Source organism: Vigna umbellata, chromosome 5 (genome assembly GCF_029865625.1).
Source record: "Vigna umbellata cultivar VRB3 chromosome 5, Vumbellata_1.0, whole genome shotgun sequence".
NCBI classification, from domain to species: Eukaryota; Viridiplantae; Streptophyta; class Magnoliopsida; order Fabales; family Fabaceae; genus Vigna; species Vigna umbellata.
Genome location: NC_142169.1, coordinates 70,022,835 through 70,050,381, shown reverse-complemented (window position 1 = coordinate 70,050,381; position 27,547 = coordinate 70,022,835). Strand labels below are relative to the sequence as shown.

Sequence of the window (27,547 nt, the reverse complement as noted above, 5' to 3'; positions counted from 1 at the left end):
AACTTTTTGAATAAAATTATTTATATTCTGAATTATAAAAAACCTATAAATTTTATCACTTGTTTACTGGTGATTAGATATTGTTCGTGAACTTAGATAAGTAGCAGTTGAAATAACGAATATGCCATGGTTTTTGTGAGGTGAAGAAGTAGGTTTGTAGTGATCCACATATTGCTTCATTAAAATGGTTTTGTTGGGACGTGATTCTATTACAAGAACAACTTAAGTGGAGGGAATAGGTTGTTGAGTTGTCCACGTGGCTGGAAGCAACTTGGGATGAGGATGGACATCTAGTTCCTATTGGTCCGAAATCTATCCGTTGTTCCATAAGATTTCTTCTACAGATTTCACCATCCTACCTGGCCTGCTATGACAACTCCTTAGATTCTCTCACACTTCACATCCACACACACATAAAATCTCCCTGAGTGCTGCATTTTACAAGTAAACCTCAAAAGCAGCCTCTATTTTCTCACTGTCTCCAGAGAACTTTATAGAGTGATGGCAGCTGCAACATCTGGTGCTGTGTTAAATGGGTTGGGATCTTCCTTCTTGAGTGGAGGAAGCAGGAGCCAAACCCTTCTGGCCACTTCCATTGGAGGCAAAGTCGGTGTTGCAGTTAGTCCTAGAAGACTCATTGTGGTAGCTGCAGCAGCACCAAAGAAGTCATGGCTCCCTGGTGTTAGAGCTGGTGGCAATCTCGTCGACCCAGAATGGCTTGATGGATCGTGAGTCCACCCAAATTCCTTCATACTTTTTTATTTCAAAATGTGTTTTCTGACATAATTCCATGGCTATTCAGAATTTTTTTTTTTCATTTTCTGAAAAACATGTTTCTAAATTAAAGTGTTTTAGAAACCATGAAATGGTGTTGTATGATGTCCTAGCTTAAGGTGAGTAATCTGGAGCGATGTTGAATGTGGTGGGGCATGAACTTGGTGAAGTTGCATATTTTGAATTCTGAAAACAAATTTTCCCATTTTCTCTCTTCACTTTTTCCTCCAAATTTCTCTTTGGAAATTGATTTATAATGTTTCAAGTGCAGGCTACCAGGTGACTTTGGTTTTGACCCACTAGGCCTGGGGAAGGACCCGGCATTCCTGAAATGGTACAGAGAAGCTGAGCTGATTCATGGGAGGTGGGCAATGGCTGCAGTTTTAGGTATCTTTGTAGGGCAGGCCTGGAGTGGAGTGCCATGGTTTGAGGCTGGAGCTGACCCCAATGCAATTGCTCCTTTTTCCTTTGGTTCTCTTTTGGGAACCCAGTTGATTCTTATGGGATGGGTTGAGAGCAAGAGATGGGTGGATTTCTTCAACCCAGACTCACAGTCAGTGGAATGGGCCACTCCATGGTCAAAAACTGCTGAGAACTTTGCCAATGCTACTGGTGAACAAGGGTACCCAGGAGGCAAATTCTTTGACCCTTTGGGCTTCGCTGGCACTCTCAAGGATGGAGTTTACATCCCGGATACAGAGAAGCTGGAAAGATTGAAATTAGCTGAGATTAAGCATGCCAGGATTGCTATGTTGGCCATGCTGATTTTCTACTTTGAGGCTGGACAAGGAAAGACCCCCCTGGGCGCACTTGGCTTGTAAACTACACAATTCATGTAGATAATTGAATTGAGAGGCTGGAGTTGCAAATGAACCTTTGTCCTGTTTGTGTTACCCCATGACAAATTCAAATTCTATGCTCTAATATGGATGCGTTCACTTTATATCAGTAGTACTCTAATGTAGCCACCGTATAAATACTTGCATTTACTTTTCATTCTCAAGCCAGGAGTAGTTGAAGTCATAAGGCTGATTTGAAAATATTGCTAGTGCCTGATTGTGTAGCCTAGTCGTATGGAGTTTCAAGTATCTTTTTTATGCACAATTGGGTAAAAAATGTATACAATATTGGATTGCCATAAACAAGTACTCTGAATGAAAACAAATTTGGATGAGAGAACACAAGGTCAAATGCCATTGAGCTCATCCGTCTAAAAGATAAACTTGTATTAAATAACAAAACAACCAAAGCAAAGTCATATGGAGAACTAGAACAGAAGGTTCAGATAGATTTCGTTGAAAATGCATACATTAATCTAAATGTTCACAACGTTCTGCATTCAAAAGCAGAAGCAATTAAATTTAAAGATGGAAGAATATGAACTCTATTCCAGTCGAAAGGAATGTGTCTACTTATCCACTCCCCATCGCCATCAAAAATTCACCCTCACACACAACTTCACCTCCAACATATGCCTTCCCTTCCATCTTTGCTATTCCAAATCGCTTTTGCAGCTTAGTAAGCGTCATTCTCATAACTAAGGTGTCCCCTGCAATCACTGGCTTACGAAATCGCACTTTGTCTATTCCAGCAAAGAAGAAGTTTTCACGAGAACCTCCCACTTCAGGTTGCAACATGACCAAACCGCCAACTTGTGCCATTGCCTGCAACAAAAGACCTCATGTTCATGCCCACTTTTAAAGCAGATTAACAGAAATCAAATAAATTTTTCCCTCTTTTCTTTACATTCTTACATTGGAGTTGAGATAGTTTGTAGTGAAATAGAGCTATTACAGAGTCTTTTTGCGTGCAGTTCTAAAGCTTACAACTAACTTCGAAACTTAAAGAGGATGGTTGTTCATCTCAACAAAAGAAGTGCTACAGAAGTTGGAGCCTAGGAATTATAGTTCACTGAATATAAATGAGCTTAACAATGTAACAAGTGATCGTAGTCTGATGTATGTCGGTCTAATCAAGATAACGATATAAAACCAGTTTCAGAGACTGCATATAAAATGGTAAAAGGGAAACAAATTTTGACAATACGGTAGACAACAAGGGACAATGTTTCGTTGGAGCATAAAGCACTCAACCCAGAAAAATGCATGCATGCTACACAGTTAAATTTATTTTCTGACCATGGACAAAAGATGTCATAAGTGAGACATGAAACTTGAAAGAGAAAGAAAGGAAGAAAGAAGAATGAAAGAGCATTGGTTTTCGAAATCGAGGAAAAAATATGAACATGAAGTTAGGCAAACGAACTTATCAATCTCAAATCTCGATGCATATTAAGATTAATTAATAACATTTAAGCCATTCATTTAGTGAAATGCAGACCTGCTTATAAAGTATGGGACTCAAGTGGATGCCATGACCTAGAATAATCTTCTATATTTCTAATGTACAAACATACGATTTGCTAATATAATCCGCTTGCTTTTTTTTTCTTTAAAGTAATATTTTAGCAAGCTATAATATAACACTGGATTTGTTAAAGTTCCCCAATGGAGTAGCTTTTCAAAAATTACTCTCTAGTTTTTAAATTTTAGCAAGCTAAAACGTGATTTGTTAAAAAACTCAGAAAATATCTCTCTTTCACAGTCCTATCGTCCTTTTGCAGGAATGTCAAATTAATTCCACTACTTAAGATGACTTTCGAAGCAAAAACTCATGAATCCGAGAATGTGTCATTATTTACACCAGACATGCCATGGAAGTAGTTTCTGTGTTTAATTGAACTAGTAGATGCAAAGACACAGGTCTAATGCAAACATGATCTCGATATGGCAGATAAGAGCATTTGATATGTCTCATAATCTAGCACAGAGAAATATGCATTAACAAATGAAAGACTGAAAAAGCTACAGGCCTACCGTTGTAGCATTACCAAAACAACTTCTTTAAAAGCAGATACAACCAAACATTTAAAAGCCGTGAAAACAAGCAAGGAACATGTCCTATACATGGCCACAACATCATCTATATACCATTAACATTTGCTAATCCCGGCCCACATTCAGGACTTGTGAAGCAAACCAATGACGTAAAACTAAGTCAAGATTTTTTTCATTTGCATAATCGAAAAAAAACTCATGGTCCAAGAGCTACAAGCTTAACTGATTTGCTGATAGCCACTGTAGGGTGAATTGAAGAACTACCACGAGTGGGAAAAACTTAATCTAGAATTCCGAAGATCTCAAAATTCCTATATATCCGGACTAAAAGTACTTGTCCTCTAATTCAAAACTTTTTTTATTACCCTATGCAAAAACATCAACAGTTGACTACTTCATTCTTTTGGTGCCTTTTGAATTTATGACAACATATATAATAAAGAAAAAGATTAATATAGGAAAATGTTTACATTTACCATATCCTGTACTATATCCATGAGTTCACTATTAAGGAGACATGCATGGAAAGAGAGAAATTACAATAATAACATTGATTCATTTTCAAAAAGAAAACAATCAAATTACTGCTCCATACAGCACTAAAGAATGTTTTAAATGCTGTAAAGCATCTAAATGAACATCATCAAATTTTTATTGGTTGTGTTTAGTCAAATTCATAGGTTTTCTCACTGGTTAATACAGTCAGACCACTTTCAACAGAGGTGCACATTTCATTATGGCAAATTGTGAACGCAAGCAATCACACCGCCGTGTATCAATTTGAGAAAGGTTTCATAAGAACTAAGTTAATCTAATTTGATGCCTGATACAATTATGTCTAGTATCTTTCAAGTTTTATATTAAAGAAGTTCCTCTCCAGGATAATTGCAAGTTTAAAAAGCACAAAAAACTCTAGGCTAATATCAAGTTTGCAACCACAACACTTTTAAGTTCAAATAAATGGATATATCATTTTTCAAATGCAAAGTTTACAAGAGGTTTTTCATCCTTATAGTTTTAAACAAGCTACTATAACGATAAATCCACGTAAATCAATACAGATAGATGAGATATCACAAACTTTATACCACTAATCTCAGTCTAGACATCGTAACAAATTGATTCTATTCTATTACATTTAATCATATAAATAGCTAATCTCATTGCAGATACACAAGAATTAAAATCACATGATTACAGACAAGGCAACACCAAAATAGAAAGGTAGGGCCAGTAATCAGCATAGTGTATAGCTTAATACCTCAATCATGAGAACACCCGGCATGATGGGCCTTTCTGGAAAATGTCCAGGAAAGAAATTGTCATTTATTGTCACATTCTTTATGGCGACAGCAGAAACGCCAGGATTGTACTCAATCACTCTATCCACCAGAAGGAAAGGAAACCTGAATCAAGAAAAAAGGTGGATGTGAATCTCATCAACGTTCAGAAAACAAACAAGAGAAGAAGAAAAGAACGCTGAGAGTACCTGTGGGGTAAAATGTCACGAATCTGGTTGATATCCATGACTGTTGGAAATGCCGGATACCCTGCAAAGTGCACACTATCAAGGAAGAAAATTGAAACGAATAGAGAATCAAAAGGGAAAAACAAAATTAAAAGTCGTACTTAATTCAATTGGGGTGTCATGTTGAGGAGCATCGGCGGCATCCGAGGAACAAAACGTGGTCGTTTTGCTCAACGAGGGGTGGGATCTGGTGCTGGGGAATTTGAGAAGTGGGAATCTGGGTTGAAAGGAAATAGATTTGGGTTTGGAAGGAAGTGTTACGGGAGAAAGCAATGCGTTGGAGAAAGCAGACGCTGCCATTTGCTTTCAAGTGTGAAATGAAGAGTCACACCAAAGCTTTCAATTGAAGAGTGAGGCACTGAGTGAGTTATTGAATGTGAATGCAATGACAATTCCAGGTGGACGTTAAAAGCAAAGAATGGCGACAAGAACAATGAAATTAAATGGTGGAAAGTGCGAGTAGCAAAAGCTAATGCTACCTTTTGGGTTACAGTTAGGGCGGAGGCACCCATGATGTTTGTTCAAGATTCAGTATTGTGTTGGACCATAAAAAGTGAAATACTCACTCACTCTTGCAAAGGACACAGCCCAAGTCCACTATTTTCTTAGCCCAATCTCTGTTGGATCTGTTGTAGCCCACAACCTCATTTTTTCAATTTCTAAAATGACAATAGTATGTGTGTGTGTGTATGTGTTCTCTCTTAACATCACTTTTTGAAACCGAAAGTTCATTATGATAAACTCTCTAATAATAGAGATTCAAGGTAAAAAATTGAATTCCAATAAGTAGCATTTCTAGTTTCCTTCCTCATTACTTGCTTTCTTCGTTTCTTTATGATAATTTTGATAATTAGCATAAATATTTCTTTTTTTAGAGTAATTATCATAAATATTAGCAAATATTTCAAATTAATTAGTGAGTTTGACAATCAGTACATACATATTATATTTCTGTTAAAAAAATTATCCATTAATAATGTAACGAAATTTTTAGTCATACAAAAGTCAATATTATGTTTCTCTCTCTTTGAAAATCACTATCATCAGAATGGCATTGCATTGATTGAAAACTCTAATCAGCTGTCTATTTTCATCCTTAATTTTGGCTCCGTAATTATTCAATTGTCTATTCAACAACTCCATTCATTGCCTATAACGAAGAAAAGATCAAAATCTTCACATTTTAGCTTGTCCAATAAGAACATTTCCAAAATTATAAATTGATTGTGCATCTTATCCAATAGGAAAAAAAAAAAAAAACCTACAACCTTAGTTCTGTAACTTTTACAATTTGGAAACATTCAGTCCTCGGAAAATCAGACCTCAAAAGTGAATCATACACTTGGTCAAGAACAAACAAAACAACTTTTCTAAACCATGGCAGTTAGCTAGTTAAAGGCAGAACATATCTTGCGAATTTCACCATCGGTCCCAGTCTTCAACTCGATGGTGCTCATCTTCACCATAGATTTTGCAAATTCCACATTGAAAAACGAGGCTTTGGAGGCCAAGTAACCCTGTACAAAAGACTTGGTGGAAGGATCGTTCCAAAGCGCTTGATCGGACTGCAGAATTCCACGCCCATTTCTCAAATTGGCAAAGAATGATGTGTCAAATCTGTTTTCACTACCGGTATCAAGAGCTACTCGGTTTGAATCACCGCCGTTTTGCGGGCACAATGATCTTAGCTGAGGAAGAAATAAAGGGTTGATTGAAGAGTCGGCACCATTTGCAGTGAAGTTGTACAATCTGTTACTGAAGAACTGACAAGCCGTGGTACCAATCGTATGTCCACCTTATAAATATACAAAAACTCGTTAGTCTTAAATCTCTATATTGTGAACTTGTCGTACCCTACATATAAATTTTTCCTTTCACATAAAAAAGACAAAACTGCACGTTTGTCAAGTTAAAGTAAATTTGAGTGTTTATTATTAGACTTTTTCATGCAGCCATTGAGAAGTCCCTTGGCTTTTCTAAGACAGCCTATAGAAAAATGTCAAAATCACTAGACAGTGAGAGAAGATTTGTTAATTAAGAGTGAAAAAGATGTTTCCTTCCTAATAAGGGTACAAGAAAAGTGACATCAGAAAAGGTCGAGAATTCTAATGATGGTGTCTACATACAAAGTCATAAGTGTAATTACCAACAAGGGTGACGAGGTCTCGAGTGTTGAGTCCCTTTGCTGTGAACTTTTGTTTCTGAACATCAACAGAGTCAAAAGGAGCAGGCAAGTTACTCACATCAGAAGCCTGTGATATTCGCCCATCTCTGCGTCCAGTAGGCACTTGCCAACTCAGTCCACCGCTCTGCCATGCAAAAAAATGCCAAATCTTAACTATAGTAAATAACACGTACTTTGTACTATCTTATAATATCAATTAGTTTTGAGTTAATTACCAGAAAAACGGAATCACGAGCAGCAAGAGCAAGGATATCAGCACAAGACACAACGCCGGGGCATGCAGCCTCGAGCTGCGTTTTCGCATCGTCAATAACCTCGTACCCTCTTAAACCAAGGTTTGCGAATGCTGTTCTCTCGGTGCCAGCACCGGCAATGAGAACAGAACCTATTGAGAATCACTGTTGATTCTCTTAACTGTCTTTCAACAGTTAACTTATTTTTGTTGTTCTTCTGTTTTTCCCCCTTTCATGGAACCCTATATATATAGGGTTCCTTTTCCCTTTTTTCCTTAATGTCAATGTATTCAGACTCTATCATTTTTAACAGAATAAAGAAAGGTTTAGTTTACGTTACTTACCGTCTTCCGATCTACACTTTCTCCTTCTGGAGCTCCGGCCACCACCGTGTCAGATTACCGTTGAAGGAGTCGCCGATCTCTTCTCCCTCCATCGCCTCTCGCTCCGTCTCGTCTTTCTCTCTCTCTCTCGATATTTCATTGTTGCATTATGCCACGCATGCAATCTGCTTTCAGATTAATAAGGTACATGGGCCAAGAAGGGAATTGGGCCATCAACGTTGTAAGTGCACAGTGCTGGGCCTGTTCCAATATGGTATCAGAGCAGGTCTAAGGGCCTGCTCTGCTTCCGTTCATCACTCTGATCGTTCTTGACTTTTCTTGGGCCTCTTGGTGGTATCTTTATTCCACCATGGAACAATTCGAACCAGCAATCAACCCAGCCAGTCCCTACTATTTGCACCCAGGAGAAAATCCTGGACTCACTCTAATCACTCAAGTGTTAAACGAGAATAATTACTCATCCTGGAGCAGGAGCTTAAGGAGAGCCTTGCTGTCAAAGAATAAACTGAAGTTTGTTGATGGTTCCATAAAAAGACCTCAAGAAAGTGACCCTGCCTATGATGCCTGGGAAAGATGCAATGTTATGATTTTGTCCTGGATAACTAAAACTTTGTCCCCCCACATTGCCGAAAGTGTGATTTACATTGAAGAAGCTAAAGAGCTATGGGATGAGCTCAAAGAAAGGTTCTCTAAGGGAGATTATTTCAAAATCTCTGACTTACTGCAAGAAATACATTCCATTCGACAAGGTGATAGGGGGGTGAGTCAGTTTTTCACAGATTTAAAGATATTGTGGGAAGAACTTGAGTCTTTAAGGCCTATACCCACTTGCACTTGTGCCACCCCATGCAGCTGCGATTTGTCCAGAATTTCCTTGAAATACAGAGAAGCTGAGCATGTAATATGCTTTCTGAAAGGTTTAAACGACTCCTACAACACTGTCAAGACGCAGATACTCCTGATGGATCCTCTTCCCAATGTTAACCGTGTTTTTTCTCTTATTATCCAACAAGAAAGGCAAGAAAAACAAACCTCCACAGAGGCTAAGACTCTAGCCAATGTTGCTGGAAGAAATGGTCAATGGAAACCTGACCAGAATTGGAAAAACCAAGGAAGAAGTGCTGAGAATCAAGGAAGGGGAACTGTTTTCCGTGGTCAAGGCAGAGGAAGGGGAAGAAATCCCAATTATGGGAAACAATGTTCTTACTGTAACAAAATGAATCACACCATAGACGAATGCTATTCCAAACATGGATATCCCCCTTGGTACAAGAGGGAAGACAAAAGAAATGAATGGTCAAGTGCAAATGCTTGTCAGAACAACACTGACTCTGAAGAAATCCAGAAAACTCAAAAGGTCAGCAATGGAAACAATTTTAGTTCTCTCACGCCAGAACAGATGCAAAAACTCCTCAAAATGATAGACAAAATAGATGAAATCCCCACACACAACATCAATCAGGTTCAAAGAAATGAAACTGAGAATGAACAAGGTATTTTTTCTTGGATTGTTGATACTGGTGCTACTGACCATGTTACTTACAGTAAAAACAATTTTATTACCTTCTACAAGATCAAACCTATTTCTATAAAACTACCAAATAACACTATTGTAATTGCTGAACATGCTGGAACTGTACAGTTTGCCAAAGATTTTAATATTTTCAATGTTCTCTATATACCAGATTTCTGTTTTAATTTGATATCTGTGCAAAGACTTATCAAGGATATGAATTGCAGCCTAACTTTTTCTTCTAAGCATTGTCAGATCAAGGAAAATCACACTTTGAGGACGATTGGATATGCTAAATCGTGGAATGGGCTCTATTATCTACAAGTCTTACCTAAATCTATTCAAAGCAATATCTCAAAAGGTGTTTTTTCTTGTAAAAATGTTGATGCTAACCTGTGGCACCTTAGACTAGGACACCCAGGACATAGAACAATGAAACACATATGTGAGAGTTTTTCCTATATCAAAGCTGATGATAATTTTGTTTGTGATACTTGCCATTTTGCCAAACAACACAAGTTACCTTTTCCTAAGAGTATTTCTGCTACTAATGAAAGTTTTGAAACTATACACTGTGACATATGGGGACCTCTAAATACTGTTTCTGTTCATGGTCATAGATATTTCCTCACGATTGTTGATGACTACACTAGACATACGTGGATTTTCCTAATGAACAACAAGGGACAAACAAGAGATTTATTACAAAATTTTGTGATTAAAATCAAGAACCAATTCAATAAAATAATTAAGAACATCAGATCTGACAATGGACCTGAGTTCAAATGTGAAAATTTCTATAATCTTCATGGTATTAATCATCAAACCAGCTGTGTTGAAACACCTCAACAGAATTCTATTGTTGAAAGAAAACACCGTCATATTCTTAATGTTACACGCAGTCTGGTTTTTCAATCAAACATACCTAAAGGTTATTGGTCATATGCTGTTGGACATGCTGTTTTCTTAATAAATAGAATGCCTTCACATATTCTCAACAACAAAACTCCCTATGACATGCTCTATGACAAATCTCCTGCTTATATAGATCTTAAGGTTTTTGGGTGTTTATGCTTTGCTTCTACTCTTGAAAATAGCAGAAACAAACTTGATTCCAGAGCAAGGAAAGGTGTTTTTCTAGGTTATAAGAGTGGTGTCAAAGGTTATACTGTCTTAGATTTAAATACAAAAGAGTTGTTCATAAGTAGAAATGTTATCTTTTATGAAAATGTCTTTCCTTACAACAACATGCAAGAAGACAGACAAGACAATGTCAGCAATGAAGAGAAAACTGAATCTCTCAATGATCTTCTAAAGGACTCCTATCCTTTAATTGAAGATAGAAATAATGAGTCTGATGACCAGGAAAGGCAAGAACAAGCCTCTGCTGACAGAGACAACAACAATGACACCGAAGATCAAGAGAACCATATAAGCAGAAGATCTAACAGGCTCAGAAAGACTCCTGACTACCTGAAAGACTATGTTCATCAGGTTCATCAATCTTTATCCATTAAAAATACTTTTAAAACTGCCTATCCTATAAATAATGTGTTAAATTGCAACAATCTATCTGCGAAATATTCTAAATACATCATGACTATTACTAATAACAAAGAACCCCGATCTTATGCTGAAGCTAAAATTAAGGCTGAATGGAGAGAAGCTATGGATAAGGAAATCAAAGCTTTAGAAGAAAATAAAACCTGGACCCATAGGATGCAAATGGGTGTACAAAATTAAATACAGAGCTGATGGTAGTATTGAGAGACATAAAGCCCGATTAGTTGCCAAGGGTTATACCCAACAGGAAGGGATAGACTATCTTGACACATTTGCCCCTGTAGCTAAACTTACTACTGTTAGACTTCTTATTGCCCTTGCTGCTTCTAATAATTGGTTTTTACAACAACTTGATGTTGATAATGCTTTCCTACATGGAGACTTAAATGAAGAAGTGTATATGCAATTACCCCCAGGCATGGACACTAGTAAAGAAGGTTTGGTCTGTAAACTAAATAAGTCTTTATATGGTTTAAAGCAAGCCAGTAGGCAGTGGTTTGAGAAGTTATCTACCTTTCTTATATCTGTGAATTACAATCAATCCAAATCTGATCACTCATTGTTTACTAAAAGAACTGCTACTGGTTTTACTGCTCTACTTGTATATGTGGATGATATTGTGTTAGCAGGAAATTCTATGGAAGAAATAAACTACATAAAAGGGCTTTTGCACAAAAGGTTTCGTATAAAAAATCTTGGAGAACTTAAATACTTCCTTGGACTTGAAGTGGCAAGATCCAAGAAGGGAATTCATCTATGTCAGAGGAAGTATGCCCTGGACATACTTGAGGAAACAGGGATGGAAGGTTGCAAGCCTTCTTCTACTCCCTTTCTAAAGGACACCAGCACTCTATACAAAGAGGACAACTATTTGAATGATCCTGAATCCTATAGAAGACTGATAGGGAAGTTACTCTACCTTACTAATACTAGACCCGATTTATGTTTTACTGTCAATCTTCTCAGTCAATTTATGCAAAAACCCACTCATTATCACTATCAAGCTGTTCAACATATACTAAGATATATAAAGTCCTCACCATCTGAAGGTTTATTCTTTGCAGCTGAATCTCCAAAACAACTAAAGGCTTTTAGTGACTCCGACTGGGCCACTTGTCCTAACACAAGGAGATCCACCACAGGCTTTTGTGTTTTCCTTGGATCATCCCTCATTTCCTGGAAATCTAAGAAGCAGAAGACTGTTTCCAGATCTTCTACTGAAGCTGAATACCGGGCCCTTGCTGCCACTGTATGCGAAATACAGTGGCTCCATTATCTTATACAAGACCTTCAAATTGAAGAATCTGGGGTTCCTGTTTTATATTGCGACAACAAATCGGCTCGCCACATAGCCCACAATCAAAGTTTCCACGAACGAACCAAGCACATAGAGCTTGATTGTCACGTGGTTCGTGAAAAACTCCAGGAGCGTCTTCTACATCTCCTCCCCGTCCGGTCCGAAGAACAGCTTGCTGATATCTTCACGAAATTTCCGCATCGCGTCAAATTTGGAACCATTATTCCCAAGCTTGGACTGGTAAACATACACTGTCCAGCTTGAGGGGAGGCTATTGAGAATCACTGTTGATTCTCTTAACTGTCTTTCAACAGTTAACTTATTTTTGTTGTTCTTCTGTTTTTCCCCCTTTCATGGAACCCTATATATATAGGGTTCCTTTCCCCTTTTTCCCTTAATGTCAATGTATTCAGACTCTATCATTTTTAACAGAATAAAGAAAGGTTTAGTTTACGTTACTTACCGTCTTCCGATCTACACTTTCTCCTTCTGGAGCTCCGGCCACCACCGTGTCAGATCACCGTTGAAGGAGTCGCCGATCTCTTCTCCCTCCATCGCCTCTCGCTCCGTCTCGTCTTTCTCTCTCTCTCGATATTTCATTGTTGCATTATGCCACGCATGCAATCTGCTTTCAGATTAATAAGGTACATGGGCCAAGAAGGGAATTGGGCCATCAACGTTGTAAGTGCACAGTGCTGGGCCTGTTCCAATAGAACCGTCACAACCTTGTACAAAGCAATCGTGAAAGTGCATCCGAAGCAGCCCAGCAGCCAAACTACGATCGGACCTCACGTGGGATTGAACTGTGGACCTAACAATGGACTCAGCCCGAGGACATGTTCTAGCATAGAACCCTACACGCGTCCCTTGGCCATGCACAACGTTCAGAGTGGCCAAAGCAAGCAAAAGAAACATCAGTGAGCACAAACTCCGTCCCTCCATTATTTTCTCAAGAAAACTGTTGCAACTGCACCACCACTCAATGAGAAATAATTCAAGATTAATATACGAAATAGATGATAATGTATGATTCTGTGGAATGCAATGTGATGTATATGTAGGTATTTTATAGGAGTGTGTGATGAACTTTGGAAGATATAAACAAAAAAGTCAAACGTTGGATAAAGAGTAAGCAGAGCCGGCTAGTTTAAACTGCATGCAACGCAAGTGTCCTGAGAGTCACGGGTTTTGTTTAGTTTTGGGTTTTGGATTGGAAAAATACAAATGATAGCGCGTTGGTGTGAGAATATATATTTAGTCAAAGCTTATTTGTATGCTTTTTCCCATAACGATCAGTGACGACCACCACTTGCAAAAAGGTGGAATCTCTGACGAAAAACTCAAACATCTAAATGTCAAAAGCAAAAGCTAAACTTCACAAAAAATCACACGTTGGTCCGTGGAAACACACTACAAGAGTCGTGTTCTTTATGTGCAATCCACCTCAATTCGTTATCCACATTCATTTAAATTTTCTTTTACAATATTCAAAATACTGAATAATTCAAATTTCAAATCAATGATAAAAGTTTGATGAATGATGGAAAATATGATCAATGTGGTCATATCTAATCCAAATTCAGTGATTTAACTAAAGGTTGACTTTAATTTTTGTCATCAAGAGTTATTTTTTCATGTTGTCAGTAATTATAACATTTAATTAGGTAAAATGCATAAATATATTTTATCACATTATATTTTTTTATATTTTTACTTCATATTTATTTAGTAAGGGCATATGAATTTTCTATGCAAACATTTAACTTATTGTTTTTATTTTATTTTTTATTATATCATTTATTTATTATTGCGTTGAATAAAGTGTGTATTCAATAAATATTTTTTATCATTAATTGTAAATTATGTAGGATTACAAACAATTTTGAAAAAAAAAATCATTTACAAATGGGTATCAAATGGATTTGTAAATATCCAAAACAGTTTCTTTTAAAAAATGTGGATTTGGATTCTATTCAAATTATTTGAATTTGAACCTCTAAAAGTGAAACTGATTTTTTTAGAAAATATAAATTTGGATGCAATTTCAATTTAAATTATTTGAATTTATAATGAATAAATTTGGATGTAATTTCAATTAAATTATTTGAATATAAACTTTGAGATTGGTAGAATAAGAAGGAATGATTTGGCTTTCTATGATTTTTTTTCTTGATAAAATAAAAAAAGGTTATTGATTTGACATATGTAAGTTAAAGCAAAGGCCTAATTAACCAATAACTCAAATTCATAGACTTTTTTTCCCCTTAATTTAAACAACAGTTACGTTCTGGTTTGAATGTTTACTGATGATTAACATATATACATGTACTAAATGCAATAAAATGATTTTCGTCTTCATATAAGTTTACTTCAAAAGTCAACATCATGCTATCTCTTTTTTAAGATCACGATGCGTAATTATGAATAGTTAATATTCCATTCCCACACACACATATGACACTGTGTAAGATTGAAACTTCCAAGCAATTGTCTCTTTTCGTCCCTTATTTCGTATCCAACTCATTCTCATCTATCATCTGAGACAGACTTGATGATACTTTGGGTTCACCAATACGATAATTTCGTATTCTATAATGTTGTTTATAATTAATGCAAATGTTTGTTCAGAACCCAAAAAAGAAAACTATGGACATCGTGCAATTATGTAGGTTTAAATAATACATATTACCTTTCATTTTCTTGTAACGACAGAAGATGTCATAGTTATTAGATTTGGCTCATCCAACATAATGTAACATCAATGATTACAAACAATAGTTAACTTTCGGATAGAACGTAGAATGTTAGCTTAAAAAAAATTGGAAAAATATATTGAAGTTATTTTTTAGTTAAAATATGTAAATATTATCGAAGGAAAAGCATTTAAAACAATTTTTGTTAGTTTGGATATTAATATTTTAAGCTCTCAACAGAGGAAGTCAAGTTGTTTTAACATTAATTTATCGGCAATTCACTTGAGATTACACATAATCGTCGCTGTAAATGTATAAAATTGTCAATAACACTACCATAACTAAACTTCTGTCACTATTTATTGGCACGTAGAATCTATTGGCTTTAATTATAACTGATTTTTTGTACGAAAAAAATTAAATTTGATCAGTATTTACTGGTTGTTATTTCAATTTATAACAGATTTTAATTTAAGAAATCATTTAAAAAGACTATATTTATTGTATCACATCAATTTTCTGTAAATTTTACACTTCCAAAATGAAAAGATATCGGTACATGATACACTTGAGATGCATATACCAATAACAGAGACAAAATAAAACCAGCTTTTGAAGCAATATATTAATTGTTTGAAGTGGCTAGTTGATGGCAGAACAAATCTTGCGAATTTCACCATCAGTGCCAGTCTTCAACTCAATGTTTCCCATCTTCACCATAGATTTTCCAAATTCCACGTTGAATTTCAATCCAAGCAACCCTCTTATCAAGCCCAAGTACCCCTGCACAATTTTCTGAGTGGAAGCATCGTTCCAGAGGGCTTGATCAGACTGCAGAATTCCGCGTCCTCTCCTCAAATTATTATAGTAAGATAAATCAAATGCTGTTTGACTACCCGTGTCTAGGGCAACGCGTTTTGAACCGTCACCGTTTTGTGGGCATAGCGATTGTAGTTGAGAAATAAATGAAGGGTCGATGGAAGGATCAGGACCGTTTGCAGTGAAGTTGTATAATCTGTTACTGAAAAACTGGCAAGCTGTTGTTCCAATGGTATGTGCACCTGTATATTCAACAAAAACAAACATAATGATATAAAACAACGTCAAATCACTTGACAATGATGACAAAAAGACAGAAAAAGATGTTACTCTAATGGGGGTATCAGATACGAATGTGTAAAGAACTATGCTTATTGTAATAACTGAGCTGTCACAAAGCAAGCGTGATACTATTATATTATACGTGACGAAATGAGTTCAATTTTCAAACTTTAACTATGATATATTCATTCATTGACTTGAAGTGTGTAAACAAGCTATAATACGTTGAAGGGTGATTATTACCAAGAAGGGTGACGAGGTCTTGAGTGTTGAGGCCTTTGGCTGTGAATTTTTGCTTCTGAACATCAACAGAGTCAAAAGGAGCAGGCAAGTTATTCACGTCAGAGGCCTGTGATACGCGTCCATCTCTGCGTCCAGTAGGAACCTGATAGCTCAGTCCACCGCTCTGCCATGCAAAAATGACACCAATAAAATATACTCTCATCAACTTGCAAATTGATTAGAACATAAACTATTGTTTATGGTGTAAAGAGTTTAAGTTAATTAATTACCAGAACAACGGAATCACGGGCAGCAAGGGCAAGGATATCAGCACAAGACACAACACCGGGGCATGCAGTCTCGAGTTGTGTCTTTGCATCATCGATAACCTCAAATCCTCGTAAACCAAGGTTAGCAAAGTTTGTTCTCTCAGTGTTAGAACCGGAAATGAGAACAGAACCGTCACAACCTTGCACAAAGCAATCGTGGAAGTGCATCCGAAGCAAGCCAGCAGCCAAAGTAGGATCAGACTTAACGTGGGATTGAACTGTGGACTTAACAATGGACTCGGCACGAGGACACGAACTGGAATAAAACCCTTGACGTGTCCCTTGGCCATGCACTGAGTTTACAGAAGCTAAAGCAAGCAAAAGAAACAGCAGAGAGTAGAAACTGCGTGGCTCCATTTTTTGTGAGGAAAGGGTTGCAAATGCAAATGCAGCAGGCCAAGTGAAGTGATCAAATGCAATGAGTATATGAGAGGGACTGTGGAAAAGAATGAGAGAGTAAGAGGTGTTTTATAGGGCTTGTTTGGTCAACCTTGTGAAAGTGAGTAAGCAAAGTCGGCTTTGTATCGAAAGTTGACGTGTATAATATTGAAATGATGTGGCGAAGAGAGATTATATTATGAGGTTGGCTTGTGTGATACAGTGATAATGCAAAAAGATTGATTCCGCGTGAGAGTGCAGTTTGTCAAACATTGTTTACTTTTTCTTACAGCTTTTGCAAGTGGAATCTTTCTTATTGTTTTTCCCTTGTCACCTTCGTAGGCGACGAAAATGGAAGCTGGCATGAACAGTAGCAAAGAAGTTTTCCACCTTGTTTTAGCTCATCACGCACTTTCTTTTCTATCTTTAAAATATAAACACATTTTAATGTTTTCCTCGACACATCTCATGTTGTCATGATCAGTTAGTGCGTGAATCAATTAGCACACAATCACCGAATATTAATGGCCTTAAATGTTAAAAAACAAGAACGTTTGTAATAGTTTGATTCAGTTGGAATACGTCTTTCAAAGAGATGACACTGTTCGTAGTTTGTGATTTTAATTTAAGTTGATTCAATTAAACAAAAAATTATGTTTAAACAATTGACACTTGAAATTAAAATTCTAAATTTAATTCCGAACATATTCCTTTGAGTGGAAGATTTTGGATTTACTTTTGGTTCGAATTATTTTGGTTCGAATTAGATGTGGAATTTAAAATAAGTTTATATGACAAGTTTGTATTGATTTAACCATGGAGGATTTTCTTTCATCTTTAATTAACATTTCATAGTAGTTGAATATTGATTTATCATGATTATATTATGTTTAAAATTATTCTATTTATCATGATTATATTGTGTTTGAAATTATTATATTTATCATGATTATATTGTGTCTAAGGTTACCTTATTTATTGATGTGTGAGTACATGTAATTGCATTCATGTCTTAGTTTAGGTCATTTGCATGCATAATTGCATTCATTGAAGGATTTAGTCATGGATTATCTCTGTTTCGGATCATACATTGGCATTTTGTGTTTTTATTGTAGATTGATGATTCTAAGTGCCAAAATCACAATTTGGGAAGAATTGATGTACAAGATACCAAGATGAATCCAGAGAGTTCAACAACCAAGCTGTGAACAGTCTCACAACCTGTGGAGTAATCTGTGGATTCACGAAAGAAAACAAAATTAAAGCAGAGAAGAACACAAGCAGAGTGGGGAATTTTCCATGGGCTGTGAAAGTTTCCAGGAGCAGTTATTGAGCAGTTAGTGATCTCTTTTATGACTGATTTAAAGAGATTAAATTAAAGGAAAATTGGAGGAAGTTAGGGAAAAGGAAAACCACTCTCCTAAAAAAGAGGAATTTGTGGAAATGATGGGGGAGGATGAAAACACGTGGAAGGGTGAGACAAAAAGGGGGAATTCACGCACAACAGAGGATTTCTTCTTCTTCGTCTTCTTCTGTAGCTTTTTGAGACTTTTGCTTTAGGACTTCTCTTACATTATGCAGAACTAAATTTCCTTTTGTTAGTGGATTGATGTAGTACTTTAGATTATATTTTCTGAACCTTTTTCAATTGATGTTAAGTTCATTATAATTATCCCAGTGTTCTATTTATGTTTTAATGTCTATTCTATGAGCAGTTTCACAGTTGGGAGATTGGGAATTGCTTGCGTTTATAAATAGAACAGATTAGATGCTGTCACAATTGGGAAATTGGGCAGGACTAGTTAGTTTGAATTGAGATATGATTGTTCTTCATGATCTTGTTGAATTTGTAATTGGCCTAAGGGATTGGGGATTCAAATTCAAGGGATACGTTTGCCTACTAAGGGATTAGGGGTAAACAAGCTCTAAATAAACTCAAGTGGATAATTATAATTTACACATTGATTGAAAGGGGAGGAAATTATATGAAAAGGTATGAAATCAATTCTCTAACATTGTTTATACTATTTGAATTTCCATCACTTGTTTATGTTCATCATTCTACTTGACAATCTTTGTTGCTCAAAATTAAGTAAATTAGTAAAACTAGTACTCAACTCATTCAATCCTTGAGGACGATATTTTGTTACTACAATTACGATTGGTACACTTGCCAAACGTACATCAAGTTTCTGGCGCCGTTGCCGGGGATTGATTTTAGTTGATATTAGTGATCTAATTAGCTTAAGATTTGAGTTGTTATTTGTTTTTAGTAACGTATAATTTTTGTGCAGTGTTTTTGTGTCTTTAAGTTGTTTATGCGAGGTACTGTAGCTCCGGAAGATCTACTTTTTGATTCAGAAATTGAACGCACAGCACGAAGCAACAGAAGTAGTGCAAGAAGAAGAAAGCGAGAAAGAAGAAAGGAACAGAGACGAATTGAGCAAGAAGAGGAGACATCAACAATGGCAGAAGAACAAAATCCGAGAAAGACTATACGTGATTATTCTATGCCAGATCCTAATGGTTATCAAGGAAGCATTGTGAGACCTCCTATTCAAGCCAATAATTTTGAAATCAAGCCTGCCTTGTTACAAGTCATTCAACAGAATCAATTTGGAGGTGCAGTTTCAGAAGATCCTAATTCTCACCTGGAGAATTTTCTGGCAATCTGTGATACTTTGAAGTATAATGGAGTTTCAGATGATGCAATTCGTTTGAGGCTTTTTCCGTTTTCACTACGGGATAAAGCTAAAAGCTGGCTTCAATCCCTACCTCAAGGAAGTATTTCTACATGGGAGGATATGGCTACAAAATTTGTAATCAAATACTTCCCTCCTTCCAAATCAGCGAAAATGAGGAATGAGATCACCTCCTTCGTGCAGCAAGACAATGAATCCTTATATGAGGCATGGGAAAGATATAAGGAACTAATGAGGAAATGTCCACATCATGCTCTACCGGAATGGTTGCAAGTGCAGATTTTCTATAATGGTCTTTCACCATCTTTTAAGGCAATTTTGGATGCAGCAAGTGGAGGATCATTTAATCTGAAAACACCAGAGGAAGCTTTGGAGACTCTTGAATTAATGGCAAACAACACAGTGAATATGCAGTTTGATCGTCAAAATAGAAAAGCTGGAGTGTTGGAGGTTAATACTTTGGATGCTATCCTAGCCCAAAACAAGTTATTAACACAACAGATCACTGATTTGACTCAGAAGTTGGGAAATATGCAAGCAAATAATGTGAATACAAGATCTCCAGGGTGTGATTTTTGCGAAGGAATGCATCAAAATGGTGAATGTCAGGCCACTCACCAAGAGGTACAAGTAAATGCAGTGGGACAACAACAAAATCAATTTTCTACCAACTTTAATGCAAATTGGAGGCCCCAACAACCTAGACCTTGGAGTAATCCAATCCAACCTAACCTGCCAAGGCCTCCATATCAATATCAAGCTCAACCCAGCAATCAAGGGAACAAGATGTCTACGTTGGAAAATGCATTAGAGAAGTTAACAATGCAAACTTCTACCTTTGTGGACCAGACTTCAAATTTCATGAATGAGACAAGGACTAATTTCAAGAACCAGGAAGCTTCAATCAGAAATTTGGAGAACCAGATTGGACAACTTTCAAGACAACTCTCAGAGAGATCTCCTGGCACATTCCCTAGTGACACAATACCAAACCCAAGGGAACAATGCAAGGCAATTCAATTGAGGAGTGGAAGAGTGTTAGAGAATGAAAAAAGGAGTGAGATGGAGAGAGAGAAAAAGAAAAGAGTTGATGAAATAGTAGAAGAGAGTGCTGAAAAAGAAATTGAGAGAAAATGTGAGGAGAAGGAAGAGGGAGAAAAAAATCAAGAGAGTGAGAAAAAGATGCGTGAGTATGTCCCTACAATTCCATTCCCTCAAAGGTTGAAGAAGCAAGAACAAGCCAAGCAATTTGCAAGATTTCTTGATGTTTTTAAGAAGCTCCACATTAATATTCCATTTGCTGAAGCATTAGAGCAAATGCCAAGTTATGCTAAATTCATGAAAGACTTGCTGTTAAAGAAAAGGAAGCTTCAAGAAGATGAAACAATTATGCTCACAGAGGAGTGCAGTGCAATAATTCAACAAAAATTGCCTCCAAAGTTGAAAGACCCAGGAAGCTTTGTCATTCCATGTGAGATTGGAAACATAACTGTGGGTAAAGCATTATGTGACCTTGGAGCAAGTATCAATTTGATGCCTTTGTCTATTTTTAAAAGGCTGGGTATTGGTGAAGTAAAGCCCACTATGATAACTTTACAATTGGCAGACCGATCAATGACTTATCCTTATGGAATTGTGGAAGATGTTCTAGTGAAGGTGGATAAATTCATTTTCCCAGCTGATTTTGTGGTTCTTGACATGGAAGAAGATGCTAAAGTCCCAATTATATTGGGAAGACCATTCTTAGCAACAGGAAGAGCATTGATAGATGTAGAACAAGGACAATTGATGTTAAGAGTGGCAGATGAAAAAGTCACATTTTCTATGACTGAAGTAGTGAAGCACAAACTTGACAGAGAGGACTGTTTCAAAGCTGAAATACTTGAGTCTCTTGTGTTGAAGGAGATAAATTTCCATGTAAAGCAGAATCCATTAGAGAGAACTCTACTGTCAGGAATGGAAGCAAAGGAGTTGAAAAGAGAAATTAATGATGAAGAGGTGGTGAAGTGTGCTCATCAATTGGAAGTGCTGAAGCCAATATTCAATTCCACTAGAGGAATAGAAGATTTACACAAGAGTGAAGATGGAGGAGTAGAAACGTCCAAGGTGGAATTGAAACAACTCCCTTCTCACCTTACATATAGATTCCTTGATGAGCAAAAGCGTAATCCAATAATTGTGAGCAATGAACTTTCATGTACTGAAGAAGATAAACTTTTAAGGGTGTTGAGGGAGTATAAATCGGCCCTTGGGTGGAAAATTGATGATTTGCAAGGTATTAGTCCTACTGTGTGCATGCATAAAATTTATTTGGAAGAGGATTGTGAAGAAGGGCTGATAGCATTTAGGTTGCATAATGTGTCTTATAGACTCACTTTAGCTGAGTTTAATGCAATCTTTGGTTTCCCAACTGGAGGTGAAAGGAACTATCCTAGAAGTTTTGATGCTTGGTCTTTTTGGTATCAATTGTCTCAATCAAGCTCTTTTGTCTCATCTGATTCCAAGGAGGCTAATATCCAACACCCCTGTTTTAGATATGCCCACCGCCTCATGGCTCATACACTATTTGCTAGGGGTGATAGTCATTCTGCGGTTCGAAAGTCAGAATTATTATTCTTGTGGGGTATGGTTAACGATGTTCCATTAGACTCAGGAGCTTGGTTGGCAAAGCAGTTTCTCAAGGTAGGAAAAGCATCCTCTGGGCAAATAGCAATTGGTGGCCTGATCACCATTATTGCTTTGCATCTCAACATTTCTTTGGAGAATGACAAGGCAATCTCAGGGAATTCCCGAATTGATTTGGAAATGTTAATCCATAATGAGATGCTGGTGAAAAGGGAAGATCACTATTGCTTAGTCATGAGTGCTATCACAGGATTGCAACCTCAACGTCTTCCAAATCCAGAGTTCACCTTAGTGCAGGGTAAAGATAGCTGGACCTTCTCTGCTTCTTGTAAGATCCTTGAAAATATTTGTATGTTAAAATGTAAGATCCATGAAAAAAAAAAATATTTATAATAGTAAATTTTAACATTTTATTAGTAATAATAATTTTAATGGATAGAAAAATGTAAATTTTTGGATATAAAGTTATAGTAATTTTAGAGGGAGAGCTTCAAATTTTTGATAACTTATTTAGGATTTTTTTAGAAATGTGAATAGTGAATAGTAAATAGTAAATAGTAAATAGTGAATAGTGAATAGTGAATAGTTAAAAAAAAAAAAAAATATTAAAATAAATTATGGAAGAGAACACTCCACGTAGAAGTAATCATTCAGAGATAAGAATGGTGAATAAAAAATAATTTTTGAATAGTAAAAATGAATAGTAAAAGTGAATAGTAAAAATGAATAGTAAAAATGAATAGTAAAATTTTTGGCTATAAATAGCCAAGGGGGGGAGGCTGAAGATTTACACCAAAATTCTAGAGAAATTGTGAGAGAAGAGAGTAGAGGAAATTCTAGTTAAAGAGGGGAAATTCTGGAAGTTTCCGGAGAACGGTTTGAGAAGAGGAAACTAAGTCTGGAATAGAGGTAAGGGGAGCTAACTTTGAGTATTTCCTTTTGTATTATCTTGAGTCTTGGATATGCTATATTTTGCTTTTTTCTGATCTTATATCTTGAATATGGAGTATTTTGTTTCTGTATGATCTTAAATTTTAAATGAGAGTATGCTTTGTGTTGATATCCAAGTGTGATAGTTGTAAAACGTAATGTTGATTATGTTATGCCACTTGTATGTTATTAGTTGTTTATTTTTTTGTATTTTGGAAGGATTAGAAATTGTCTAACCGGCTCTGCCAGATTCAATTTCTTGTTTCCCCAAACTTTCTATTGCTTCAGTTATTTATTTTATTGCACTTTTGGAAGGATTAGAAGTTGTCTAACCGGCTCTGCCAGATTCAACTTCTTGTTTCCCCAAACTATTTATTGCTTTACTTATTTATTTTATTGCATTTTTGGAAGGATTAGAAGTTGTCTAACCGGCTCTGCCAGATTCAACTTCTTATTTCCCCATACATGTATTGTTCTTGTTATTTAATTATATTGTATTGATGGATGGATTAGAAGTTGTCTAACCGGCTCTGCCAGATTCAACTTCTTGTTTCCCCATGAATTTTTATATTAAGATTATTTTTATGATTGTCAAATATTGTATTCTTCTATGACCATTTATAGTAATGTTTTATTATTGTTAATTGTTTATAATTATCTTGTATGAATTCTATTATGGATGTTTATTGTGATGATTTTATTGAATAAGTTTGTTGGCTGAAATTAATCTTGTTGGAAGGTTTGGAATAAGGGTTATGTAATAGCTTGTATATGGGTATTAAATATATACAGTGTTTGAGGTTGTTGTGAGAGGAAGTAAAATTAGGCATTTTAAGATTTAGAGCATAAGAAAACAAGGTAGATAAATTAAATAAATAAATTGTTAATTATTGAAGGCCTCCCTTTGTTGGTAGGATAGAGGAACCTTAAAAACCTGAGTTGGCACATCCCTGATCATAGAGCAGCCCTGGCCTGGTCCAGTCAGTTGTGACTAGTCATATGTGCTGGCGTCGAAGGTGAGTTTGATGCGTTCAGACATCTGGGTCCTCTCCGGTGACCAATTAGGGTAAAGAAAAATCTCTACTAGGATGAAAATAAAATAAAACAAGTTGATTGTAGATGCATAATATTATCATGGTAAAAATTTCATATATATTTTATTTATCATTACATTGAGCCCATACTTTAATATGTAGTTCCTAAGATATGTTGATGTATTTTGGTTGATCCATGATCTTTGTTTGGTGAAAATATGTTGAGTTATACTCGTTATGGGCAAAATGAGTTTATAATATGAAGCATGATATCTGGCAATGTGTTTAATTTATCGATACCAAAACGGGTTATTATGAATTCATGATTAAAGAATGAACATGATTGAGTTAGGTGGATAAGAGGGTATGAATTGTTGGTTTTTATGAAATGTTGGAGTGGATATGAGAAATCATTACTTATGAAATGATGTTTACTACCGGGAGTAGTATGTTCGAGTTATACCATGAGAGTTTGGTATGAGCAAAGTAACACCTGAGATTTTTGGAAGCAGGCAGAGAGGGGTCTGACCATAAGGCTTCAGAAAGTAAGACATAGTATGTAAGTGAGGCTTAAGGAAGCAGGCAGAGAGCGGTCTGACCATAAGGCTTCATGAGTAAGCATGGTACACTTGTAAGATTTATGGAAATGAGAAAGATGATTTTGATAATGATGAATTAATGACATCGGAATAATGATATTTTATCAATTGCAGAAATACCTGATTTTAATATTTTTGTTACAAGTTTAATGATTTTATGATATGGTTGGCTTACCCTTATTTGTTTGTACTATGATCATATAACTCATGTTATATGTGATTAGATAATGTTGCAGATGCGGTTGAAAAAGCTTAGAGATGAGAGAGATGCGGGGAAAAACTTTCAGGGATTTTTGTAAAAAGAATAAATTTGTATTGGGAAGATTATGTTGTGTAAAATTTATAAGTTGAAATTTCAATGGTGAAGACTATATTGTTTAAAGTTTGTAAGTTTGGTATTGTACTTTGAAGTAATTGAAATAAAGTTTGATTGTTTATATGAGATATCAAATTAATTTAGTCTCTACTATCAGTAATACCCTTTAAAATATTAGGGTGTTACACTTCTCAATGCCAAAATCCCCTTCATCATGATCCAGAACCGTCATCTCACATACCTCCAGTTCCTCGGCCTTCTACGGCTGACACTAATGCTCATATCCAGCAGTCCCTTACTGAACTCAAAGCACAACAACTCCTACATTATCAGGAGTTCATCCAATTTAGGGACAATCAAATTCTTCATCAGCAGAAGGTGGAACAACTCTTACAAGAAGTTCTCACCAAGCTCAACTTTAGTCATCACTAATCTTGTGAGTTCTACCCCCTGTATTTTTTTTTTTTTTTTTACTTTCCATACATTGGGGACTTTGTAAATATGTAGGCTTAGGGTGTTTGTATGTATGACATCTTACATTTTGCATTTGCATGTGCATTTAACGTTTATATGGAAATGTATCATTTTAGCTTTGAGTTCTATGTTTTGAACAATGATATTTTCTAAGCACATTGTGAATAGATTTCTGATTGCTTGTTGGGAAACTTCACACACTACACAGTGCGATTTGACACTAAGATACTAATGGAAGATAATATTTGGGGAAAAGATAGAAAATATTTTCTGTTAGGTTTCTATGGTGACACTCACTGCACTTGGTTACTGGAGAATTGTCTGTCACAGTTTCGGTATATAAAATAAAAAAAAAAATAAAAAAAAAAACAACAAAAAAACAAAAACAAAAACAAAACAATAAATTGAAGGAATAAATTGACACCCCTTTGAGACTATATGTTACTGGGGAAGAGACACTCCTTTGAGACTGAGTGTGGCCAGTGGAAGACCCATGCTTAGTTGACAGGTAAGTGTTTTCTAAGTGAGGAACCTAATAGAAAATCTTTTTCAGGACACTTCAATGTCAAATATTATCTGCCTTAATGTCTTGTGTCATACCTCAATTCAGTAATTGCACTTAGGGTCCCAATAAGTTAGTCATTATGCTTGAAATTTTGTGAAGTATGGGCTTGAGGAATATCATTGTTTGAACTGAACTTGAAATGAGATGGTATGTTTCCATTTAGGTTTTATATCATTCTGTGTGCATAATCATTCTGTGTTAGTTGAATTCTCTTTGCTTGAGGACAAGCAAACGTCTAAGCATGGGGTATTTTGATGTGTGAGTACATGTAATTGCATTCATGTCTTAGTTTAGGTCATTTGCATGCATAATTGCATTCATTGAAGGATTTAGTCATGGATTATCTCTGTTTCGGATCATACATTGGCATTTTGTGTTTTTATTGTAGATTGATGATTCTAAGTGCCAAAATCACAATTTGGGAAGAATTGATGTACAAGATACCAAGATGAATCCAGAGAGTTCAACAACCAAGCTGTGAACAGTCTCACAACCTGTGGAGTTACATGTGGATGTTGCTTCTAAATGGAGTTGCAAAACAGAAAGTTCAACAACTGTGCTGTGAAAGTTCCCACAACCTGTGGAGTAATCTGTGGATTCACGAAAGAAAACAAAATTAAAGCAGAGAAGAACACAAGCAGAGTGGGGAATTTTCCATGGGCTGTGAAAGTTTCCAGGAGCAGTTATTGAGCAGTTAGTGATCTCTTTTATGACTGATTTAAAGAGATTAAATTAAAGGAAAATTGGAGGAAGTTAGGGAAAAGGAAAACCACTCTCCTAAAAAAGAGGAATTTGTGGAAATGATGGGGGAGGATGAAAACACGTGGAAGGGTGAGACAAAAAGGGGGAATTCACGCACAACAGAGGATTTCTTCTTCTTCGTCTTCTTCTGTAGCTTTTTGAGACTTTTGCTTTAGGACTTCTCTTACATTATGCAGAACTAAATTTCCTTTTGTTAGTGGATTGATGTAGTACTTTAGATTATATTTTCTGAACCTTTTTCAATTGATGTTAAGTTCATTATAATTATCCCAGTGTTCTATTTATGTTTTAATGTCTATTCTATGAGCAGTTTCACAGTTGGGAGATTGGGAATTGCTTGCGTTTATAAATAGAACAGATTAGATGCTGTCACAATTAGGAAATTGGGCAGGACTAGTTAGTTTGAATTGAGATATGATTGTTCTTCATGATCTTGTTGAATTTGTAATTGGCCTAAGGGATTGGGGATTCAAATTCAAGGGA

The 27,547-nt window shown here is 36.1% G+C and overlaps 5 protein-coding genes and 1 non-coding gene across 6 annotated transcripts; 2 read left to right on the top strand and 4 right to left on the bottom strand.

The window, feature by feature from the left end:
• Positions 1–417: 417 nt before the first annotated feature.
• Positions 418–1,777, top strand: LOC124830026 (chlorophyll a-b binding protein CP24 10A, chloroplastic). Its single transcript, XM_047303632.2, has 2 exons — positions 418–728; positions 1,046–1,777. The coding sequence occupies exons 1-2, from the start codon at positions 502–504 to the stop codon at positions 1,593–1,595; spliced, it is 777 nt and encodes a 258-aa protein (XP_047159588.1). The 5' UTR covers positions 418–501; the 3' UTR covers positions 1,596–1,777.
• A 202-nt stretch (positions 1,778–1,979) lies between these two features.
• LOC124830027 (uncharacterized) lies at positions 1,980–5,672 on the bottom strand. The gene is made up of 4 exons (XM_047303633.2): positions 5,301–5,672; positions 5,161–5,221; positions 4,933–5,077; positions 1,980–2,438 (listed from the first exon to the last, which is right to left on the bottom strand). Exons 1-4 carry the CDS (start codon positions 5,497–5,499, stop codon positions 2,187–2,189), a joined length of 657 nt encoding a protein of 218 aa, XP_047159589.1. The 5' UTR covers positions 5,500–5,672; the 3' UTR covers positions 1,980–2,186.
• A 652-nt stretch (positions 5,673–6,324) lies between these two features.
• Positions 6,325–13,372, bottom strand: LOC124830029 (cationic peroxidase 2-like). The gene is made up of 4 exons (XM_047303635.2): positions 13,051–13,372; positions 7,600–7,769; positions 7,346–7,508; positions 6,325–6,994 (listed from the first exon to the last, which is right to left on the bottom strand). The coding sequence occupies exons 1-4, from the start codon at positions 13,274–13,276 to the stop codon at positions 6,588–6,590; spliced, it is 966 nt and encodes a 321-aa protein (XP_047159591.1). The 5' UTR covers positions 13,277–13,372; the 3' UTR covers positions 6,325–6,587.
• Positions 13,373–15,491: 2,119 nt separating this feature from the next.
• LOC124830028 (cationic peroxidase 2-like) lies at positions 15,492–17,130 on the bottom strand. Its single transcript, XM_047303634.2, has 3 exons — positions 16,641–17,130; positions 16,372–16,534; positions 15,492–16,088 (listed from the first exon to the last, which is right to left on the bottom strand). The coding sequence occupies exons 1-3, from the start codon at positions 17,034–17,036 to the stop codon at positions 15,670–15,672; spliced, it is 978 nt and encodes a 325-aa protein (XP_047159590.1). The 5' UTR covers positions 17,037–17,130; the 3' UTR covers positions 15,492–15,669.
• Positions 17,131–19,375: 2,245 nt separating this feature from the next.
• On the top strand, positions 19,376–25,695 carry LOC148198855 (uncharacterized). Its single transcript, XM_088115936.1, has 2 exons — positions 19,376–22,712; positions 25,442–25,695. Exons 1-2 carry the CDS (start codon positions 19,376–19,378, stop codon positions 25,693–25,695), a joined length of 3,591 nt encoding a protein of 1,196 aa, XP_087972062.1.
• LOC124834735 (small nucleolar RNA R71) lies at positions 19,910–20,016 on the bottom strand. The gene has a single exon (XR_007028515.2). It is a non-coding gene; the product is annotated as a small nucleolar RNA R71 (small nucleolar RNA).
• Positions 25,696–27,547: the final 1,852 nt, after the last annotated feature.

Coding starts and splice junctions, on each gene's coding strand:
- LOC124830026 (XM_047303632.2), top strand. CDS start 502: ATGGCAGCTGCAACATCTGGTGCTGTGTTAAATGGGTTGGGATCTTCC. Junction 729..1,045: donor CCAGAATGGCTTGATGGATC/GTGAGTCCACCC, acceptor TTTCAAGTGCAG/GCTACCAGGTGACTTTGGTT.
- LOC124830027 (XM_047303633.2), bottom strand. CDS start 5,499: ATGGCAGCGTCTGCTTTCTCCAACGCATTGCTTTCTCCCGTAACACTT. Junction 5,222..5,300: donor TGACACCCCAATTGAATTAA/GTACGACTTTTA, acceptor TGCACTTTGCAG/GGTATCCGGCATTTCCAACA. Junction 5,078..5,160: donor CGTGACATTTTACCCCACAG/GTACTCTCAGCG, acceptor TTCTTGATTCAG/GTTTCCTTTCCTTCTGGTGG.
- LOC124830029 (XM_047303635.2), bottom strand. CDS start 13,276: ATGGAGGGACGGAGTTTGTGCTCACTGATGTTTCTTTTGCTTGCTTTG. Junction 7,770..13,050: donor CTTTGTACAAGGTTGTGACG/GTTCTATTGGAA, acceptor GATTCTCAATAG/GTTCTGTTCTCATTGCCGGT. Junction 6,995..7,345: donor AGACCTCGTCACCCTTGTTG/GTAATTACACTT, acceptor TATATTTATAAG/GTGGACATACGATTGGTACC.
- LOC124830028 (XM_047303634.2), bottom strand. CDS start 17,036: ATGGAGCCACGCAGTTTCTACTCTCTGCTGTTTCTTTTGCTTGCTTTA. Junction 16,535..16,640: donor CCCGTGATTCCGTTGTTCTG/GTAATTAATTAA, acceptor TTTGCATGGCAG/AGCGGTGGACTGAGCTATCA. Junction 16,089..16,371: donor AGACCTCGTCACCCTTCTTG/GTAATAATCACC, acceptor TTGAATATACAG/GTGCACATACCATTGGAACA.
- LOC148198855 (XM_088115936.1), top strand. CDS start 19,376: ATGCGAGGTACTGTAGCTCCGGAAGATCTACTTTTTGATTCAGAAATT. Junction 22,713..25,441: donor CTGGACCTTCTCTGCTTCTT/GTAAGATCCTTG, acceptor TTAAAATATTAG/GGTGTTACACTTCTCAATGC.